At 40.9% G+C, this 19617-nt stretch overlaps 5 protein-coding genes across 5 annotated transcripts; 1 reads left to right on the top strand and 4 right to left on the bottom strand.

The window, feature by feature from the left end:
- Positions 1-360: 360 nt before the first annotated feature.
- Positions 361-4995, bottom strand: LOC105278440. Its single transcript, XM_011337538.2, has 5 exons — positions 4499-4995; positions 3462-3624; positions 1842-3184; positions 1316-1720; positions 361-1209 (listed from the first exon to the last, which is right to left on the bottom strand). Exons 2-5 carry the CDS (start codon positions 3523-3525, stop codon positions 673-675), a joined length of 2349 nt encoding a protein of 782 aa, XP_011335840.2. The 5' UTR covers positions 3526-3624; positions 4499-4995; the 3' UTR covers positions 361-672.
- An 88-nt stretch (positions 4996-5083) lies between these two features.
- LOC105278439 (pyruvate dehydrogenase E1 component subunit alpha, mitochondrial-like) lies at positions 5084-6993 on the bottom strand. Its single transcript, XM_011337536.3, has 6 exons — positions 6860-6993; positions 6603-6776; positions 6259-6477; positions 5931-6179; positions 5564-5809; positions 5084-5354 (listed from the first exon to the last, which is right to left on the bottom strand). Exons 1-6 carry the CDS (start codon positions 6971-6973, stop codon positions 5205-5207), a joined length of 1152 nt encoding a protein of 383 aa, XP_011335838.2. The 5' UTR covers positions 6974-6993; the 3' UTR covers positions 5084-5204.
- An 808-nt stretch (positions 6994-7801) lies between these two features.
- LOC105278438 lies at positions 7802-14075 on the bottom strand. Its single transcript, XM_011337533.3, has 10 exons — positions 12532-14075; positions 10895-11193; positions 10645-10814; positions 10449-10551; positions 10074-10363; positions 9552-9799; positions 9134-9485; positions 8800-8949; positions 8430-8708; positions 7802-8164 (listed from the first exon to the last, which is right to left on the bottom strand). The coding sequence occupies exons 1-10, from the start codon at positions 12822-12824 to the stop codon at positions 7820-7822; spliced, it is 2529 nt and encodes an 842-aa protein (XP_011335835.1). The 5' UTR covers positions 12825-14075; the 3' UTR covers positions 7802-7819.
- A 90-nt stretch (positions 14076-14165) lies between these two features.
- LOC105278437 (beta-parvin) lies at positions 14166-16799 on the bottom strand. Its single transcript, XM_011337532.3, has 6 exons — positions 16670-16799; positions 16201-16329; positions 15599-15862; positions 15105-15499; positions 14787-15030; positions 14166-14709 (listed from the first exon to the last, which is right to left on the bottom strand). Exons 2-6 carry the CDS (start codon positions 16316-16318, stop codon positions 14633-14635), a joined length of 1098 nt encoding a protein of 365 aa, XP_011335834.1. The 5' UTR covers positions 16319-16329; positions 16670-16799; the 3' UTR covers positions 14166-14632.
- Positions 16800-16875: 76 nt separating this feature from the next.
- Positions 16876-19431, top strand: LOC105278436 (E3 ubiquitin-protein ligase parkin). The gene is made up of 8 exons (XM_011337530.3): positions 16876-17155; positions 17242-17446; positions 17535-17898; positions 18018-18219; positions 18290-18442; positions 18644-18769; positions 18839-18923; positions 19219-19431. The coding sequence occupies exons 1-8, from the start codon at positions 16898-16900 to the stop codon at positions 19326-19328; spliced, it is 1503 nt and encodes a 500-aa protein (XP_011335832.2). The 5' UTR covers positions 16876-16897; the 3' UTR covers positions 19329-19431.
- Positions 19432-19617: the final 186 nt, after the last annotated feature.

Genomic DNA, 19617 nt, shown 5'->3' with positions numbered 1-19617 from the left:
TGAATCTCCGGTGCATTTTTAAACGCCTTTCCGCTTATAGTAACGATATTCGTACATGACACTTCTCGTTCGCCTTGGCTATAATGAAAGAACAAGTTAACTTCAAGAGAAATGCAGCTGTTAACGGTAAAAATATTTTTTATTACTGCACTGGATTGCACTGGAACGAAATATTATTATTATTAATTATTATTAATAATATTATTATATATTATTATTGATATATAATATTGAGTTCACTTTGAAAAATTCGTGCCAATTTTTAGCAAAATTTAAACGTAAAACTTTGTATTATTTTTAATACAAATTAAAGCTCATTATTTTACATAATTCTGTGTGATTAAATAGAAATACAAAGCGTGGAAGAGAAATAATAACATATTATTAAATACATTTGATTCACGTTCGATCTTCACGTATAACAGATGAATCTGTTTCATCTATAAGTCTCTGTTAATTTAGTCTTCCAGTGGTCGCGTCTCGATGGCACAATTTTAACACCATCATCATCTTCATTGAAAATTTCTCATTGTGTGAATTTCATCGAAGATTTCTTGAAAACGTCAAACGCGACCGTGTCAGGATCAAGAGTATCTATTTCTTAAGAGAGCAATCATTCGCGCGACAATTCTACGATACAAATTCCGCACTCGTCATGCATAAATCAAAGTCTTAGAAATTGTTGTTCGCAGTGCTCGACTTGGCTGTGAGGGGTGAGGTCGAGTTTCTCGTGGAGACTCTGGCGAGGGAATTCTCCATTTTGCTGATCAGCTTCTTGAAGGTGTTCTTCTTGTCCAATGCGTCCTCGGCCTCTTCGCAATCGTTGCTGCTTCGTCCGTTCGTCTGCTCGGCGCAAGTGGAACCGCCGTCGCTCGTGCGTGATCTTCTGTTAACGCCGAATCGATTCCAGGACTTCTTGTCAGGACTGCCCGTCGATCTGCTGTCCTCGTTGTCCTTCTGCTCGGCCAAGTTCCTCGGCCGCGATTTAAAGTCTATTAATAACGCGACATCGTCGTACAGGTCCTCCTCGGTTTGTTGAATTTCCGTGGTCTGCTGGACTTCGCAAATGCGTAGGTCGCTTCTCGGTGACTGATAATGCTCGATCTCCTCCTCCTGCGGAAGATTATCCCCGTCGTTCATCCCCTGATCCGCGTTGCACACCGCCGCATCGCTTTTAGCTTCCCTCGATCTCGATTCTTGTGTCGATTGCTGGTTGTAAAAAAATCTTAATTAGTCCCGATTTGTTAAGAGAAGCTGAAACACGATTTAAGTGCTTAAAAAATTATTTATTAACAATCATATTGCGGGACATCACCTGATGGCTTTTGTTATACTGTTCTCGACAGGTGTTGACATCGTCGTAGATTTCTTCGACCTGATCGTCGAGATTGTTCACGATGGGCGATTTCGTTGTATAAACCGGCCTCGGCGGTGGAGGGCAGTTGTACTCCGACAGTTCCTCATCGTTCACCAAGGACTCCTGGTTTGCCGTCAGGTCAGACACGTCGTCGTAAGTGGGCATCTCCTCAGCCGCCACTGAAGACGGTGGCGGATTTGAGGAGGCGTTTTTGCCCTTGTACTTCTTTTCCGGTGACTTGCTATAGAACTCCTTTCTGCTCAAGACTCTGCCTAAGAAGGATTTCTTCTGCGGCGACTTGCTCGATGTGTCGGTTTGATCCTTCGCGCGATCTTTAGCAATTTTCCCATTTGAGATTAGGTTCTGCGGAACAAGAAAACATGTGAAGTGTACTTAATTTCCACTCATCGAGTTATTTCGGTGGAATCTATTTTTTACTGAAATTAATTCCAATGTAAAAGTATAACAAGCGAGTGCGACTTACCTCTACATCGTCGTAGAATTCTTTTTCCTTCTCGGCGGCTGGACCACTGCCACTCTGGTTGTCCTGATGTTCAGTTTTTGCGGCGCTCGCGTTGGTTCGCGAAGGCACGATATCATCGTATGTCTCCTCTTGTGACATCGTACTATCAGCTTTTCCTTGCATCTGTTCTTCCTCTTTTTCTTTAGTTCCATGAATGTCGTCGTACGAGATAACATCTTGCTGTTCCTCGATGGCCCGCCGTCGCCTTAACGCTAAATTTTGATAACACGTGCCGTTTATCAGGTCCTCGATCTTGTGATAGATTTCATCGTCATCATCGTCGTCTTCAACGGCCACTCTGTAGGACGGTATCGCACTGTCGGGCGGCAAAGAAGGAAGTCGCCGCGGTATTCGGGAGGGTAAAGGTGGCGGATTCTCCACCGTCTCTTTTCCTCGCTTCTTTTTCTCGTCTCTCTGTTGATCCGCTAATGATTCGACCGATTTATTCGTCGTCATCGGGTTCCCTGCTGCATCCTGATGTCGCATTTCCTTGTTCTTCTCACGACGATTCAGGCACGGGGATAATTCGTTCGTGGCCCTCTGCTTCTCCCGAATCTCCACGTCGCTGTTCACGTTCTCCTTGCCGCCACATCCCACCTCGTGCACCTTCGCTATCCACTGATCCATGTCCTTCGGCGTCCTCGCGATGAACTGCAATGTCTCGTTGCCAGGTTTGTATATCTCGAAGGCCGAGTCTTTCTTCTGTCGATCATTGGGTATCACGTGGGGCGCTGCTCGCGCCATGTAACCGCGGATCGCGTAGATCACGTACGGTCGGGGTTGCCGCTCGTTTCGGTACACCAGCAGATGTGATCCTACCAACGCAATCCAGCAGGCGCGGCTTTCCGGTAGGAACAGTTTCTTCCCTTCCTTCTTGTAAATTGGACCGCACTTGTGACACTTGCTTCTGGACTGTGCCGCTGGCAGGTTCTTGTAAATCCTCAGCAATTTTTGAGCCTCCTCGAGGCGGAGATCATGATCGGGGTATCGTTCCATACTCTTAGGGAGCATCGCGGACGGCGGAGGAGTCTTGCCTTGGTTCTCACAGGTCTCGTAGTAATCCTGATGAGGCTGCTTCTGAGATCCTTCCATGCCTACGTATTCTTCCGAGTCTGTTTCTGTTTTATTCTTTATCAGCAACAGGCTCTTCGGGCCGGAATTCATATCTAGATACGGACGATCCGGAGACGATGCCCGAGTTACGCTGAGGGTTTCTTTCGCGTGTGCCAACAGCTCCTGCCGCAGCCTCTCGAGCTTGAGTGGAAGTTTCACATCGCAGAGGCATTCCAAAAATGTTATCACTTCTGTGAGAGAAAGGTAAATTAATTTCTAGGCAAACGTATAAGATGTATACATTATATTTTTAGATATGATATTAATATAATTAATATTATTGTTGTAGTATTACCAGTAATTTATAATTTGCAAGAGAATTTTATTTGTAATTTTATCGTCATAATATAGAAAATATTTAAAGAATTAGAAAGAAAATTACAATTACAAAATAATAGATAAGATGTGTAATAGATAAAGCAATAAGCTGTAAAGTGTACTTTACAGTTTTATATCGAAAATACGCACCGCGCAATATGTCGCTGATATTCATATCGATCTCCATATTGTTGTTATTAATGCTTGTTGTCATTAAACAAAGGATGTAACTCGGCCAAATTTTAGATTTTCTAATGAATCTACTATATAAGTACTAACGCACAATCATGGTTTGTGGGCTGCGTGTACTTCCCTGAAATATCATAATTACGTATGAACAGTTTGGTCTTTTATATTAATGCTTAACGGCATCCTAGTATTTTCTTATAACAGGATGTTGCGCGAGATATAACCGCTGCAGATAACGCTTTATCAATTTGAATGTTTCACTCACACAAACTATATCCGACTTGATATATTCGAAATCGATATGCGTATGTTTACTTTTATTATAATAAAAAATCGTCTGTCGACATAATATTTATATTTTACTTCTCGTGCAATCTTTTTTAATTAATGCATGCTTGATTGCCCGGAATGCATTTGGTCGCGCAAAGAAGAGATGAGTCCGGATGAATAAACGGATTCCTAACATTGAAATTAGAAAATTTACAGTCGTATATATTTTATATCGCGCCTATTTTATAAATTACACCTGGCGCGCGTAATTAAAAATCAACATCTCGTAAAAGTTTACACTGTTGTCGAGTCATTGTCATCTGCTCCGAGGAATTCTTCGAGCGCTTTAGTCGATGACGCGGCTGATGTTTGTCGTCGCCCGTTAAAGTTTATTAACTTGAGACAATTGACCGCTTGTGCCTGAAATTACTTGTCGTCGTACCTCTCGTTCCTGCATTCGTAAACTTCTAGCCACTGCCACCTTTCGATCTGTCCGTTCCCTCTTAACTTCCGCTCGAGAGGGATGTCACATTTAAACTCTTCAAACTTTTAATCGTATCGCGGAACGGAGCAGAACTTTTCTGTGAGAAGTGGAACTGCGGTCGATAGTATCATCGCAAAGAAGAGGAACTTATAGCAGAAGACAAGACACACGGAAGCCAAGACAATGCTCGGCAGTTTCACTAATCGCTTGAGACTGTCATTAATGATTGCACAAATGAACTCACGTGCATGTTCACGATAGAAAGATCAACATGGTAGTATTAAACGTTGTTTTGTATACGATCGACCGTTTTGATGTTGTTCAACCGCTCGACCGACTGTTGTCTCGTTAGAATTCAATTAGTGCGACGTGACACGTGCGAGCGACGTAAGGCGACTCCCGCAGAGACGTTCACGCTCGCTTCGTCTCGCCCTCCGCGTTGGCTCCGAGCTTCTCCTACGCCTCTTTCATGATCTGACTCATTCAACAAGCCCGTGTCCATCTCTCCAACCATTTCGCTGGTCGCGCCCGCGATCGTCGTTTAAACGATTATTAGTTTTAATTGATCGCCCTTTCGACGTGATGAAGCGTGCGAGACGAGCGTTCTTCCTTCTCTTCTTACGTCTTGCGTTCTTTTCTTTTGTCTATTGTGTTGGGTTTATTGAGCTATCTATTGTACTGTCTCTTGGCTATTTAATATTAGACGGTTGAAAACTCATCAGAAAATTTATTCTACTAGCGATTCATTAGGATCTAGTAGAGATCTTTGTATAAATCATTCGTTGATCATTAAATTCTCAAACAACTGAATTGAAAAAGGGGATTATCACAGCTTTAGATTATTTATTGTGAAGAGTCACATGAAAAATTCGAAGTTTATTTTTGTAAGGTTTTCATTGAAAATATATATTATGAATAACTTTACAATGAAAGACTTGATGACATTGTTTCTAATATATTTCCCAAGGGACTTTACCACGAACTTTTTCCAATGGTTTGACGTAAATGTTGGTCGCGATTTCCGACATATCTGGCCACTCGTCGGCCTTGGCTTGCTTCATTTCCTGATCGACCTTTTTGTAGGCTGAATCTCGTATCGCCTAATCGTGCAAGATACATACAGTCAAAGTTGTCATTCCTTTTCACGTTACAGTTGTAAATTACAGTTCTCAAACGCAATTTCTTTTGACAGTAAATTAACCATATTTCGCGATCACGCAGATTGTTTTTCATAAATATTCCACACTTTTCTCAAATTCTCGTCTTTTATTCAGGACGTCGAATTAAATAATTATTTAAAAACAGATACCTGGACATCTTTCTCGGTCATCAGTCCTTTCTCCAAGACGAGCTTGTTAAATAGCATAATTGGATCTTGTTCCGCTTTAACCGTCTTAATCTCCTTTCGACTTCGATACCCGACCCCGGGATCGCTCATGCTGTGTCCATAGTAACGATAGGTCGTGATCTCAATCACGATCGGGCCGTTTCTGAGCGCGTAATCTCGACCAAAGCGTACGGCCTCTCGCACATCCACCACCTTCATTCCGTCAGCCTGTGCACATCCGCAGTCGCATTACATAATGTTACATAATGTGACACAAACGACACGCCTGTCCACCTATTGAAAGGTGGGAAACGCACGTGACACACGGCTGGTCCCCCTTGAGTTTTACCTTTATCCCCGGTATGAGGTCTCCGCGCGTGTACAGCTTGGTGTTGGCGGAGTGCCGGTGCACGGCCGTGCCCATGCCGTACCTGTTGTTCTCGCAGATGTACACCACCGGCAGGTTCCACAGTTTCGCCATGTTCCACGCCTCGTAGACCTGGCCCTGCGATACCGCGCCATCCCCGTACAACGTGATGGACACGCCGCCCGTGCCCTTGTACTTGTGCGCCAGAGCAATACCGGTGCCGATCGGTACCTGGTCTCGCAAGCGAAGTCAGAAATTATAAAATTCGGGATCAAGATTTAACCATGGACAATCTCGTTATCATTCATACCTGTCCGCCGACGATACCGTCGCCACCGTAGAATCGGGGTGCGTACATGTGCATAGAGCCGCCTTTGCCCTTGGCCGGGCCCGTTTTGCGGCCCATGAGTTCCCCAAGGACCGAGCGAACCGGGGCGTCGAATACGACGGCGAAGCCGTGGCACCTGTACGCCGTGATGACGGTGTCTGGCTCGCTTATGGCCATCCTCAGGCCTACGGCCACGGCCTCCTAAGATAGCACAGACATCGTGCGTTCAATCACAGCTCGGACGACATCCGGTTTGTGCAGGTGAGATCGTACGTGTCGAGGCTCTAAACTCTAGATATTCAGATTCTCTGGAGTTACTCATCTACCTGACCGGCGTATAAGTGCAGGAAACCGTTGATGAGCCGCTCTCTGTAGAGCTCCGCGGCTTTGTTTTCCATTCGACGCACGTAGTTCATCATCTTCAGGGCGTACGTCGCATCGTCCACGGTTAATGTCGCTTTTTCAGACGGCCCTTTGTCAAGGCGGTACAAATCGTACTTCTAAGGAAAAGAGCTTCAGCTTGAAAAGACGGAGAAAGAGAGAAAACGAGAGAGGATAAAAGCATTTTACTTTTATCACATACCGTTTCTACCACGGCTTCTTTCGCAATACCACGACGATGCGCTAGTAAATTGCATCGCGTTTTCACGCCGTAGCGATTAAGTAATAATCTGGATTGCGTCCAAATTGCATACATGCTTGAAAGATTGTTTGGCGGGATGGAAAGAATTAATATCTCTCCACTTTAAAGTTACTTCCTTAATCTCCTCGAACGGAAAGTTATTTCGTTAGCGTATTAGCTAGCTAATACTTAGCGTGACCTTGTTTACTTGTCAGTTGTTAAAAACCTGACATTGATTACTTGTTATAAAAGTCTATTTTGCACAGCTGAGCATATCGTTTATGATAGCCAGTCAAGCGTGTTCCGAATGAATTCATGAAATATCCGATGTGTTTTTAACAGGTTCTATTCTTCGGATACAAATTTAACGTTTGTATTGCGTATTCATTGCGATTCGATTAATCGCAGAATGACTGTCGCATTAATTTAAACGTTTGAACGATTATTTTTACTTGGAACAATTTGAAAGTTATATCAAAATCGAGTCATACAAACAGATTAGAGAAAGTAAGGTAATAACGTTTCGGATAAGGTCATAATACATCAAATAATAATTCCTATTATAGGATAAAGCAAAACTTAAGACGCTCTTATTAAAATCAATTATTTGTTCATTTTTCAATCAATTTATTGTTTAATACATAGTATTAAGTACTCTATTGTTATTGCAGATAAATTATTAGATTATAAAATTAATTAATAGACTAAATATATATGAATCGTCACCAAAGCGCAATATACTTTCTCGTATAAACGATTCTATAATTAAATAAGTTTAATATAACGTAAGTTTCTCAATCAAATATGTATATGATAAATAGCTGCCGGTCTGCATTGATTGAATGCATGAGTCGCATCGCACTTATGAGGAATCTTTAAGAATGTTGGACGTAGGAGAAACGAAGCTGTCATGTCAACGAATTAAATCGAATTCTGAACAAATTCGTCGTCGGACGAATTGCGGGAACGGCGTTTCGACAACGAGATCTTCTTCACGTGGAATGGAAAGAGTAGTTTCTGCGTCAGCGGGTCCGAGCGTATCGCACGAAAGTTGCGCGCGATGCCAGATCCTTCCGAGTGCACGACGACCGTGATTGCATCCCGCCACCATCGCCGAGCATCTTGTTTCCGTGTTTCACTTATCTGCATCGACAGCAGCTTCTCATCCCTCACGATGTAGCGGCCGTGACGAGGACACAGTTCACATTTGCTGGAGGTCCGCGATATCGAGGAGTGCGTGGGCGCCGCTAAGCGATCTATCTCAATCTACGTATTTGAAATACCAGATTTAAAAAATTAATTTATATTTAATCCTTATAAAAATAGCAGAAAGAAGATGAATTCAGGGATAAATTAAAATTCGAGACTACGACAAGATTTGACGAGGCTTGGCATACGTTTGAGGGATTTTTATCAAGCAATGCGATCAATTTGAAATTTGGTTGCTCACTCGCGTGACAAAATGTTGATATAAAATTTATATCTGATAAAATTGAAATTTATTTAGATATATGTTAATGTAGTAACGTACTTTGACTCGCTTGACAAATTTGCGACTTATTTGTGACTTTTGCACCACTTTTGTGGGTTGTTGCACTTCGACCTCCTCTTTCGGACTCGGACATTCCTTGTCAGAATCGCCGAACAATCCCTTCGACTCCGCGACTTTGATCATGAAAAGCGAATTGAATTGCATCATTTCCTTCCGTTTGATTATGGCGATGAAACAGCCCGGATCCAACGTCCGCTCGTTGTCGTCACCGTAAATCTCATCGATACTTCCGACTTCGAACAAATCACTGTCAGGAATCTGCTTAATTGTTTTATTATTTCTTTAATGTAATAGGTGATAATAAATGGTGATAAACATGGTGCAGTAAATTATATTTGAATGATCTTACAACGATTTCGCTCGTCACTATCGATGTTTCATCGTCCTCTTCTTCCGGTTGATTCTCCTGCTGCTCCCTCGAATGCTCCTGTTTACCTGCGCTAGTTTTCACCATCTTCGGGATTTTGCCACTGCTATCTTTCGGAGTTCTTTTCTTTATCTAAAATGTGACACGTCTTTTAGAAAATGAGAATCGAAATATGGAAATATTTGAAGAAACCTTGACATATCAAATAACTCGAGTAAAGATACATGAGAGGAATTCTAATTCAAGGATTCCGAAAATATTAACTGAAAAGGGAGATTCCCTTTATATCACAAATTTATTTAAGTCTCTCACTCACAGGATGCTCGTGGATGTACTTCTCCGTGGCTATCTGATTCGCGTAATCGACGACCTGTCGGATCATCTCTGTGGTCTCGGAAGGCAGGATCGTGTGCACCTCGTATATCAGGAACTGTATGTTCGGTCTGGTCAGCGCGTATTTCAGCGTGGAGAATTGCTCGGCTAAGAGGGTACGGGGTTGTTTTATTTCGCCTGCCATGTCGCTGGTCAGCGATTCCAGCAAACTGGTGTCACCGCCACGTGCGACGGCGAGGTCGACGATGTCCCTGACACCGGTGTAGCTGCACGGGGGTGTCGCTAGAACTATCGTTGCTCTTTCCAATTCGACAGAGGGTGGTGGCGATGAATATCTGATAATAAAAAAAGAGAGAAATCAAGGGATAATCAAGGGATCGTGATTGTTTCTCGCTTATTACTTCTCCGAGAACACTCGGCACTGCTGCAGAGTAACACCCAAAGTCTCCAGGTAGGCCTCGTACTCGCAACGGCGGTCTCCGGCTCCGAAAGCCAGCAGCCTTCCGACGTCTTCGATATCCGCCAGCAACCCGGCCAGGTAGCCTGTATGGCGAGGGGCGATCGAGTGCGTGAGGATCACAGGACCGCAAAGACGTGCGACGCGTATCGCCTGCGCCAGCGTGGCCGCTCCGAGGCACAGGGATCTTTCCTGGGTAAATCAAATTGTAATCCTATTCATATTATTGATTTCAATTGATAACACTCGATTTAATGCCATTAATTCAATATTAATTAATCAATATATATAATAGCAGAATTTAATATTAATATTTAATAAAACAGTGAGTATGAAAAATTTAATATTATATATATGATACTTATTAAACTTTTAATTTCCGTTCCATTTACTTCAAATTGAAGGCATCTGTATCCGCATATCGCGTGTTCTTTTACATAATACATTGAAAATGCATTATATTTACCAGAAAGACGAATCGATGATCGCGAACCAAGTCGGACACCGCGAGCTTCTCTCGTGCCCTATCATGCAAATTTATGATTTTGGGGCAAATTGGATCGAAGACATAATCATTCTCGTTGAGTTCCTCGGCTTTAACGTCATCGCAGTGCCTGAATTTCAGCTTCGACATGCTCCTCGCGAACTCATTCTTACTAGCTATTCTGATGGTGTTGATCCATCCGGAAGCGATCGCGCCTTCGTCAGCCCAACTTATTCCCTCGGCGATACGCAGATGCGTGGGAAGAAGCTGATCTGAACGGGGAAAGTGGTGAATCAAAATTACACAAAGTGTCAATAGTTGACACGATTTTTATATTTTGCAAATCTAAAAAGTAACCGAGATTGAGCGCCGAGCCGCCGATACGGAGACGCGAGATGCTTGCCGCCAAGTGTGTCTTCGCGTTCAGAAGAGCGTCCTCGATATCTTTCAGCCCGACAGCCTGAAAAAATCATAATTTGTACAACGGATAAATCTCTTATTCACCGAAAGGTACGAAGGATTTAACGAACGGAAAACGAAACGAAGATAAAACCTTGAACATCTTCTCTCGAATCTCGAGTGCCTCGCAGTCGCGCTGACGTGCGAATTTCCTTCCTTGCATGTCGTACAATAATAACCAGACTACTCTCTCCCTCTGTTTCAGGTGACCATTTTGATACCAAAATCTTCCGTCTTCGAGAGCACGATTCAGGATATTCTTGTCTGAAAGTTTTTACAAAGAAATCTCTCTTTCTCTCTTGTCTACTCAAACTTATTCTTTATACTCAAAAAGTGGATCTTACATCTGAGAACATCGTAAACCAGACCGAAAACACGTCTCATCTCAGCCTCGTTGGCATAATCTGGGGAAGGCTGCGTGTTTTGCAGGACTCTGGCCGCCAAGAGAATGTCGTTAATACGCCAACCCGGCTCTATGCAAACCTCCGTCATGGAACCGCCAGTCTCCGATACGGCGTTTAAGGAGATGGCGATGTCCTGACTCTCTTTTCTTCCCTTCGGAAGGTCTTCTCTCTTTTCGGGACACCATTCCCAGTCCTGTGAATCTTTACGACCCGCATGTTGCGTAGACTCCTCATCCATCCTCAAACGAAAATTCAAACAAGATTCTCGATATGCAAATTTGAATTCTCCGGCGAAGTAGAGATTCTCCAGATTTAAATATCTACCTTATATATCAGAGATACAACGAATGACATTAAAATGACAAGACATCTCGCGCGTTGTTTAACCTTGACCGCGATAACGCAGAAACGCTTCGTTTTCTAGCAATTTGGTGATCCAGATGACAAAATAAGGTGAAAGCATTGTGCTAACGTTACGTATCGTCAGATATTAATCGTCAGATAGTATAGTGATCGCATCTTTCAATCGCTATTTTTAATACCATCAGGCGATGGGAAATCGATAATTCATAGATTAAAAAGAACGTCATTTCATTCATTTGTCACGGAGCAGTTGAGATAAGAGATATTTTTATTTTTCATAAGATATTTTTATGTATACTAGTACATACAACACAGGCGCGCGCTATGCGCGCGCTATTTTATTTTTCAATGTTAATAATGTTTTCGAATAATAATATATGATTCGAATATTATTATTCGAAAACATTATTTATTTATTAAAAAATCTTTTTCTTTTTCCGAGGAGTTCTGAGATGTTTATATTATTAATTGGCATATTGCCTAGAGTTCTCTGCTATTGAAAATACCGTAAACTCAGAAATGAAAAAGTTCTAGCCCTTAGTCTACTAGCACCACAGGCGCGCGCTACGCGTGCACTATTTTATTTTTCAATATTAATAATGTTTTCGAATAATAATATTCATCTATTATTTATTATATAATAAATAACACAAATCCTATTCTAAAAAAGGCGTTAAAGGTGTTATTTATTTCATCATGTTTCATCAATACAAATTTGACAGAATTGACAGCTGCCGTTTTCACGTTCCTAAGAAATAATAAATTAATATAACCGCACTGACAGCCACTATGACATTCTGACATTCGCAACACAAAGTTCAAGTCACACGAAGTTCGAGCCAAGCGAGAGAACCAATCAGCGTCGCGGAAAATAGGCCTCAATATTCGATAAAAAAGAACTTCACGAAGTTAACACGCCTTTTTTAGAATAGAAAATATTAAATAAACTAATATACTAAAAATTAGTAATAAATTAATATATTAGAATATAATTAACTAGTCTCACTATATTCTAATTCAAAATTTTTAGTTTGTTGATTTTGAAGAAATATATTAATGGAATTTTATATGTGAAATAATCTAATGTCTTTTAAGTATATAATAATATCGCAAATAGTAGCGAAACATTGTTTCGTTTTGTTTTATAATGTTTTTATTATTTTATAATTATCTTACAGTACGCTTACAATTTTATACAGCGTCTTTTGACTTACCTTTCGTCTTCGGTTTCAGCATCCTTTTCTCTCTGGAATTCCACGAGCCACTGATAAACCCGCTGACGCCATTCCTCGTTGCTCGGCAGTATCAATTTTTCAAGTTCTCTGTCACGTAATTCATCGCTGAGAAGACTGAAATTCGGTGTCTGCACTGCGAGAAGCAATCGGAATATTTTCGCGTACAGGGTGAATATGCTGGGTTTACGGCCATCGACGTCAATGCCAACGTCAATGTCGTCGAGAGACTTCTCCGATTCCTGCGGATTTTCTACCGGCTCGCTGCTTGTCATCACTCCTTGAGAATTTTTGCACAAGAAGAGAGTTACACAAGAACAATTTTATCCGGATACGCGACAGATTTAACGCGGCAAAACTTAAAAACGCTTCGTGGGATACGTAATTATTGTCTGTCAATCAAGGGAAAAATTAAAAGGCGTCTTAATCGCGCGACACGCGACGACTCGATGGCGATTTAATTACGCGTGAGCAAACTTGTTTGCGACGCGCTTCCTGCGGTCGCAATCGTTGGGTGGAGAGTCAGGAGAAGACTAAAGACACCGTCTTCGTGTCGCGCGACATCGCGTGCCTCGGGAGTGTATCCGATGCGAAATTGCATCCTGGATTCTTTTATCAGGACGGAGCGGCTCGACTACTTTTAAACTAAGAAGTTATATTCTAAGCACCTGCGCGTCTTCCGCCTGCTTGTTCGGTTCTCTAAAAGATCACTGAGATCACGTAAACGAGACGATGAATATTTGAATCGCATAAATAATTCATTGACAGTTAAACATTATTCATATTAAACGATTGAAACACTTTCCAAGAACATTGAACATACATATATACTTAACTTTACACTTGGAAACTCAATCATATATACTTCAGGAAGTTTAATGAAGTGTAATTTAATATTACACGCAGTACAACTGCCGCATAGAATTAAGAGTTTGCGAAAGATTGTATCTTTTGAACATTAACGTCACCATGTAAGTAAAATAATAACTTAAAAAATGTAGCTTCAAACATTTAACTCTAAATTTGTTACATACATAAATTAATTTTATATAATAGTATTAATTTTTAGCTTTTGCGGGAGGCTTTGCATTGCGGGAGGACAAGAGAACAAAAGCATAAATTAAATAATTGATTCCATTACGATTAATAAATACAAGAAAATAAAGAGATTGAACATGAAAAGTATCAATCTATTGATCCACATTTGTCTCTTTTCATTACATCGGCTTTACATTTCATTTTATATTTACTACATAGATATTTGGCGATATTGGATGATTCGTATCGAATTATGTCTCAGGCACGATTGGAGTATTCATTTTTACGAGATGAAAAGAAAGACAATAGACAGCTGTCACGTACGTGCACGATCGATCATCTTGCAGCGACGGCGGCAGGCACGATCGCGTTGACACAGTTCCGAAGGAGGAAGGAATATAAGCGGCGATACTAACATTCCATTCTGGCTACTGAAGCCTTGCGCGAGTGTATTTTTCGGTACAGTATATCTCTTCATTATATCTTTTAACATACGAAATACCAGAGATTGGGTCACGTGCGATAGACACGTGTATTTTACGCCTAGAATTGAGTGCAAACTAAAATACGAAGGAATAATAGATAAATATATTTATTAATATAAACAGTTTTTTACATTTCTCTCTAGATAGATCAAAACATCAATACAGTTAAAAATCATGATAAAAATAAATATTATAAAATACTATATTATACATATATGAAAAGGCACGTTACGTTTAAAGCTTATAATGTGCACGTGTAGTCTGCTCTATTTAGCTATATTCGTTTTATTCTTTCACCTGTTTGAATATGATATAAACATATATAAAGTTTATATTTTGGAAGAAGAGACATACAATAAAGCATAAAATGCGCAGCTATAAGAGCAGACTCATATATTTAACATTTTCTATAAATAAGATTTTAATGGCAGTTCAGTAATAGAATCATGTCGCAGTATTGGCGTTGTTAATATAATTAAAATCATTAACTTTAATAACGCGACACTTTGCGCGTAAATCCAGGTGATTTCCTCCCCTCCAATGTATGTACATAAATTTTCTTAATTTATTCCCTTGTACTTGGTAAAGAGATTGTACAACACGCGAAGCGTAGACTTCAGATCCAAATTTACGATATCTGGAAGAGAAAGACGTGACTTAGAGGAATTTTTCCACGATAACGACACGAAGAAGCTTGAAAATTACGAAAATTACCTTCGGGACGAGCTTTCGGTTTCGGTAGCCCGATATCCCGCATAATGTCAAACGCGAACGAGACATTGTGGACTTTCTGGTCGATCGTCTTTGGCGTCAAGTGAAAGCTACCTAGCGGAACGAAGAAGCCTTCTAAGAGACCGAGCAGCAAGGTCAGGAAGACGCCGTCGTGGAATTGAGTGTCGAGATCAGTCACTTCCAAGTGTACTTTGCTTAGGTGCTTGTTCACGAACGTTACCAGAGACTGAAAAAGATCGAGCTAGTAAAAGTACCCTCGAGAGTACAAGCGAAGCAACGTACCACTGCGGGACCACTTACCTTCTTCACGACAGCCAATTTGTCCGGCGCGTGATCGAAGAGGGTGTCGAACGCGTCGCGTTCGCAGCGCATGCCCAGATCATCGTACGTCGTCGTCAGTTCTTCCCTGACTGTTCGGTGTATCAGCTGGCCGTCCTTCTTGCGCACTACTACCACTTGAACGGTGACTCTCTCCGGCAGTCTGACGGGAGCGCGGAACAGACGGGCCAGGCCAACCAGCAGGTGCAGGATCGCAACGATGTTCTTCGAGTGCACGGACTCGACGCTCCACTTGTAAGGCGGATACCGGCCCAGCACTCGATTAGCGGCGGACAGGACAACGGCCAGCTTCTGCTTCTGGCCCTCCTCGGACTGCGTCACCTCAGGCACGTCCAATTTCTCCCCGGTCAGTTTTTCTGAAGTACATTTTTCGCGAGTGAACGAACTCTTTCTCACTTCCACTAAGAGTAAATTATTCTAGGACTCCGCGCTCTGAAATGCACGCGTTTGTGTACCTAAGAGCTTCTGTAACACTTGTCCATCGTAAAGATCTTCTACGATGTCCTTCACGATGATTCGCTGATCAGCCAACTCGTCGTTAATCCACTCGATTAGCACGGATATCAATTCTTGTAGCTTCGGATCCTCGAGGGACTTTGGCTCTATCATGGAACGCTCCTCGTTCTCGTCGAGAGCGTACTCCTCTGGTGGCATGTCAGGATTGGCAGCATATCCAGGCGAATCGATTGCGTATTTTCCTTCTTCCTGTACATCTTGCACTAGAAACATGATAGCCTCGTTTAATAAGAGGTATTTCTTGTTCTTAAATATTTTTAAAATAATTAAGTGAGATACAATGTCTTGTCTATATTTACAATATTGCAATATATTTAGATCAATGTTTTGACGAAATAAAAAAAAGAAAGAATCAGTTTGAGAAAGTATGCAAATTATAAGAAAAAATATTAAAATAGATTCTTTTCTATCTAATTATTCTTATCGCGTGAAGAATGACACGTCCCACACCATATAAGGATATAAGCATCATTACAGAGCGATGTAATGAGGTTCGTGTAAATTTTATATTATTAAAATAAATTAGAATTGAATATAGTACCTTCCTTAATGCGCTTCTTCCGTCCGAGCGTTCCAATTTTATCCCAAAAGCTCTCTTCTTTCTCCTCTTTCTTCGTAGAAATTGGAGTTCGAGGCGACTTCGGCCGAGGAGACGCCATTATTGAGGTACCTAAAACGTAAAGGAACGTCACTTCTCGAAATAGCATGCAGTTACACATGCGTGCAGATACACGTGTCGTGTGTATGTACGTACAAATTCAAAACCTTCAAAGTTCACTGAATGAACAGATGTATATATAAGATAGCAATTTGCGACAGAAATCATGATTATTGCGTTTGATTCTCTTTCTCCAAGTAATACATGCTAGAACTGATCAATTATCTTGCTTTCTAAAGATTATTTCATCTGGTGTTGTTACGACTAATTAAACAATTATTCTAGCGTAAAGCGAAGATAATATTTCCATCACGCGGTCTAATAACTCAATAATATATTTTTACAGGTGTACCTGTATTCCGTAGCCTTCTAACACGCTGAAGTGTGACGAACCCTGATGAGTACACGCACGCACCGATCACACCGAACACAGACTGAGTTAACCTAAAAACTTCGCCGATGTACTCAGTATTCTCGGCATCGCCGGTAGAAACGTCACGAAGTGCTCGAATGTTGTCCTCAAACAATATTTGCTAATTACCAAATAACGATAGTTTATTATACAAGTAACACTGTGCAAATGAGCTTTTTATTCGATTTATTGAGAAACGCATTTCTCGGGATGTTGCAACTGTTGTGGTTCGGCAAGCGGAAGATATCGAACTCCCTGAGCATATACATCAAGACGAATACGGGGAGCACGCTCTCCGTTGAGTTAGACCCAAAATGGGATATAAAGAATCTGAAGGAGATTGTTGCGCCCCGAATGGGGATGGCGCCGGAAAATATTAAGATTATATTTGCAGGTAAAGAACTGCATAATTCGACTATAATAGAGGTGAGCACGCTTAGACGTACATGGAGTGTACAAAAAATATTTTTCTGTGTGCGTAACTGCAATATTCGACGCGTTTGATTTTGCAGGAATGCGACTTGGGTCAGCAAAGTATCTTACACGCAGTGCGGACACCTAATAGGATGCCTAATAAAAGACAGAGCACTGCAAGTCTCATAGAGGAATCCACGTCAGAGACGTCCGATGTGAACGACAGCGGTAGCAAGCCTATGAACGAGACGCTTATGGATCTGCCGTTGGACGAGTCGGATCAACATAATTTGCCCGCGGAAGGTGGAGCAATTAATTCAACAAAGTAGCTCATTGCAAGCAATAGCAAACAGCTGATTAAGTGTTTTCTTTGTATCGTTGATGCCGACAGAGCAGCAGGAAAATCGAGCACACTTTTACGTATACTGCTCGGCACCGTGTAAAGATGTGAAAATGGGTAAACTGAGGGTCAAGTGTGCGAGATGCGGCAGTGGCGCTGTCACCGTCGATAAAGATCCCCAATGTTGGCCAGACGTGCTGCAGCCGAGGAGGATAACTGTGCATTGTGAGAACGACTTTTGCCCTGTAGCTGCAAACACGCTCAGTGAGGAAACAGAATCTCAAGTCACGTACGCTCGCTTCTATTTTAAATGCGCGAAACATCCCAGTCTAGGAGAGAACGACGAAGCTGTACCCCTTTATCTCATCAAGCCGAACTTGAGCAACGTTCCCTGTCTGGCGTGTACGGATGTCAGGTATTTAGTACTCTGACGACGAGGCAAGAGGGTCTGCAATAATTTATTTTATTTTTTTATTACCATATTTATTATTATTATTTTTGTATAACGATTAATTGACGTTTGTTTGTTCACAGAGAGACTGTGTTAGTATTCCCGTGCGAAGCTGGTCACGTAACTTGTCTCGACTGTTTCCGCGAATACTGCACAGTTCGCCTGCATGAGCGGCGATTCGAGTTCGACACCAGCGAGGGATACTACACCTTGCCGTGCCCCGCTGGATGCACCAATTCCTTTATCCGGGAAGTCCATCACTTTCATCTTCTCGATAAAGAACAGGTCTGTAACGGAATAAGCACTTTTGCATTGCCACTTGATTGTTTCCCATTATGGTGTATTTGACGTATAGTACGAGAGGTATCAGAGATTTAGTACAGAAGAATACGTTTTACGGGCCGGTGGCCTACTGTGTCCAAGACCAAACTGTGGCATGGGCATTATACCGCCTCCTATGAAAGACGATGAGGAATGTCGAAGGATTCAGTGTATCAGTGGATGTGGTGTAAGTAACTGCAGCGAAAAAATCATCATCAAAAGTATGAAACTTTCCTTAGGCAGTATCCAAACTTGAAACTCTGTACAATTAATACTTTTTAAAATAAGAAGAAAAATTTTCTAATTTTTTTCTTATATTAATTATTAATATGTAACGTGTTGATCAATTATTTCTTACTAATAATCACGCTAATTCTGATTGTTTCAGTATGTTTTCTGCAGAATTTGTTTGCAAGGATTTCATCTAGGAGAATGTGAATTGTCGACGTCAGAACCGTCCACAAGTGTCTTTTCTTCCAAGCATTATTCAGTGGACCCACTGAAAGCTGATGAAGTTGGTTGAATTAATATATCGACGACGCGATCTTTCTGAACAAATTTATTTATTGCTTGCATTTTTTAGGCTAAATGGGACGAGGCTACTAAACGGACAATACAGGTATCTACAAAACCTTGTCCTAAATGTAGAACTCCGACTGAAAAAGCTGGTACGTCTACAGAAATTATCGTTTTATTAATATTTCTAATTTTTGTATAGTATATAAATATTTTACAAGATTTATAATATTTTATTTCTTAAAGACCATTTTACATGTGCTTTTTATTTATACAACTTTTAAATATTTTTTATATTTATTATAAATTTATTAATTATAAAGATATTATTTGAATATAAATACAAAATAAAATATATAACATTTATAAATAACATCTATTGCATGAAATGCTTATATATTAAAGCATTTAAATGCTTATATAATGTTACAAATCGATTACTAATAGGTGGTTGCATGCACATGGTTTGTACAAGAGCAGGATGCGATTATCAGTGGTGCTGGGTATGTCAAACAGGATGGACTAGAGAATGCATGGGTAATCATTGGTTTGCGTAATGTATTACCTTGGAAATATCATGCGATATTTTTGAATTATATAAATATTATATCAAGGAGAATTATTGATATTATGTAATATATATTGTATATTCTATATTCAATAAAAATGATATTTAATAATATACTGCGTTATTGTATTCTTTTGTTACATTATTATTGTATAAATTAGCCGTTAATTAAGAAAAGAATTAAATCTGACTCGCCGTTGAGTAATATTACTACCCCAGTTTGATAGTGGAGGCTCGTAGCAAAATTTTATAGAACTTTTTCGGATCTCAACATGGGA

This window comes from Ooceraea biroi, chromosome 10 (assembly GCF_003672135.1).
Source record: "Ooceraea biroi isolate clonal line C1 chromosome 10, Obir_v5.4, whole genome shotgun sequence".
NCBI lineage: Eukaryota > Metazoa > Arthropoda > Insecta > Hymenoptera > Formicidae > Ooceraea > Ooceraea biroi.
Note: the sequence above shows the minus strand (reverse complement) of the source record. Positions and strands in the feature narration are given on the sequence as shown.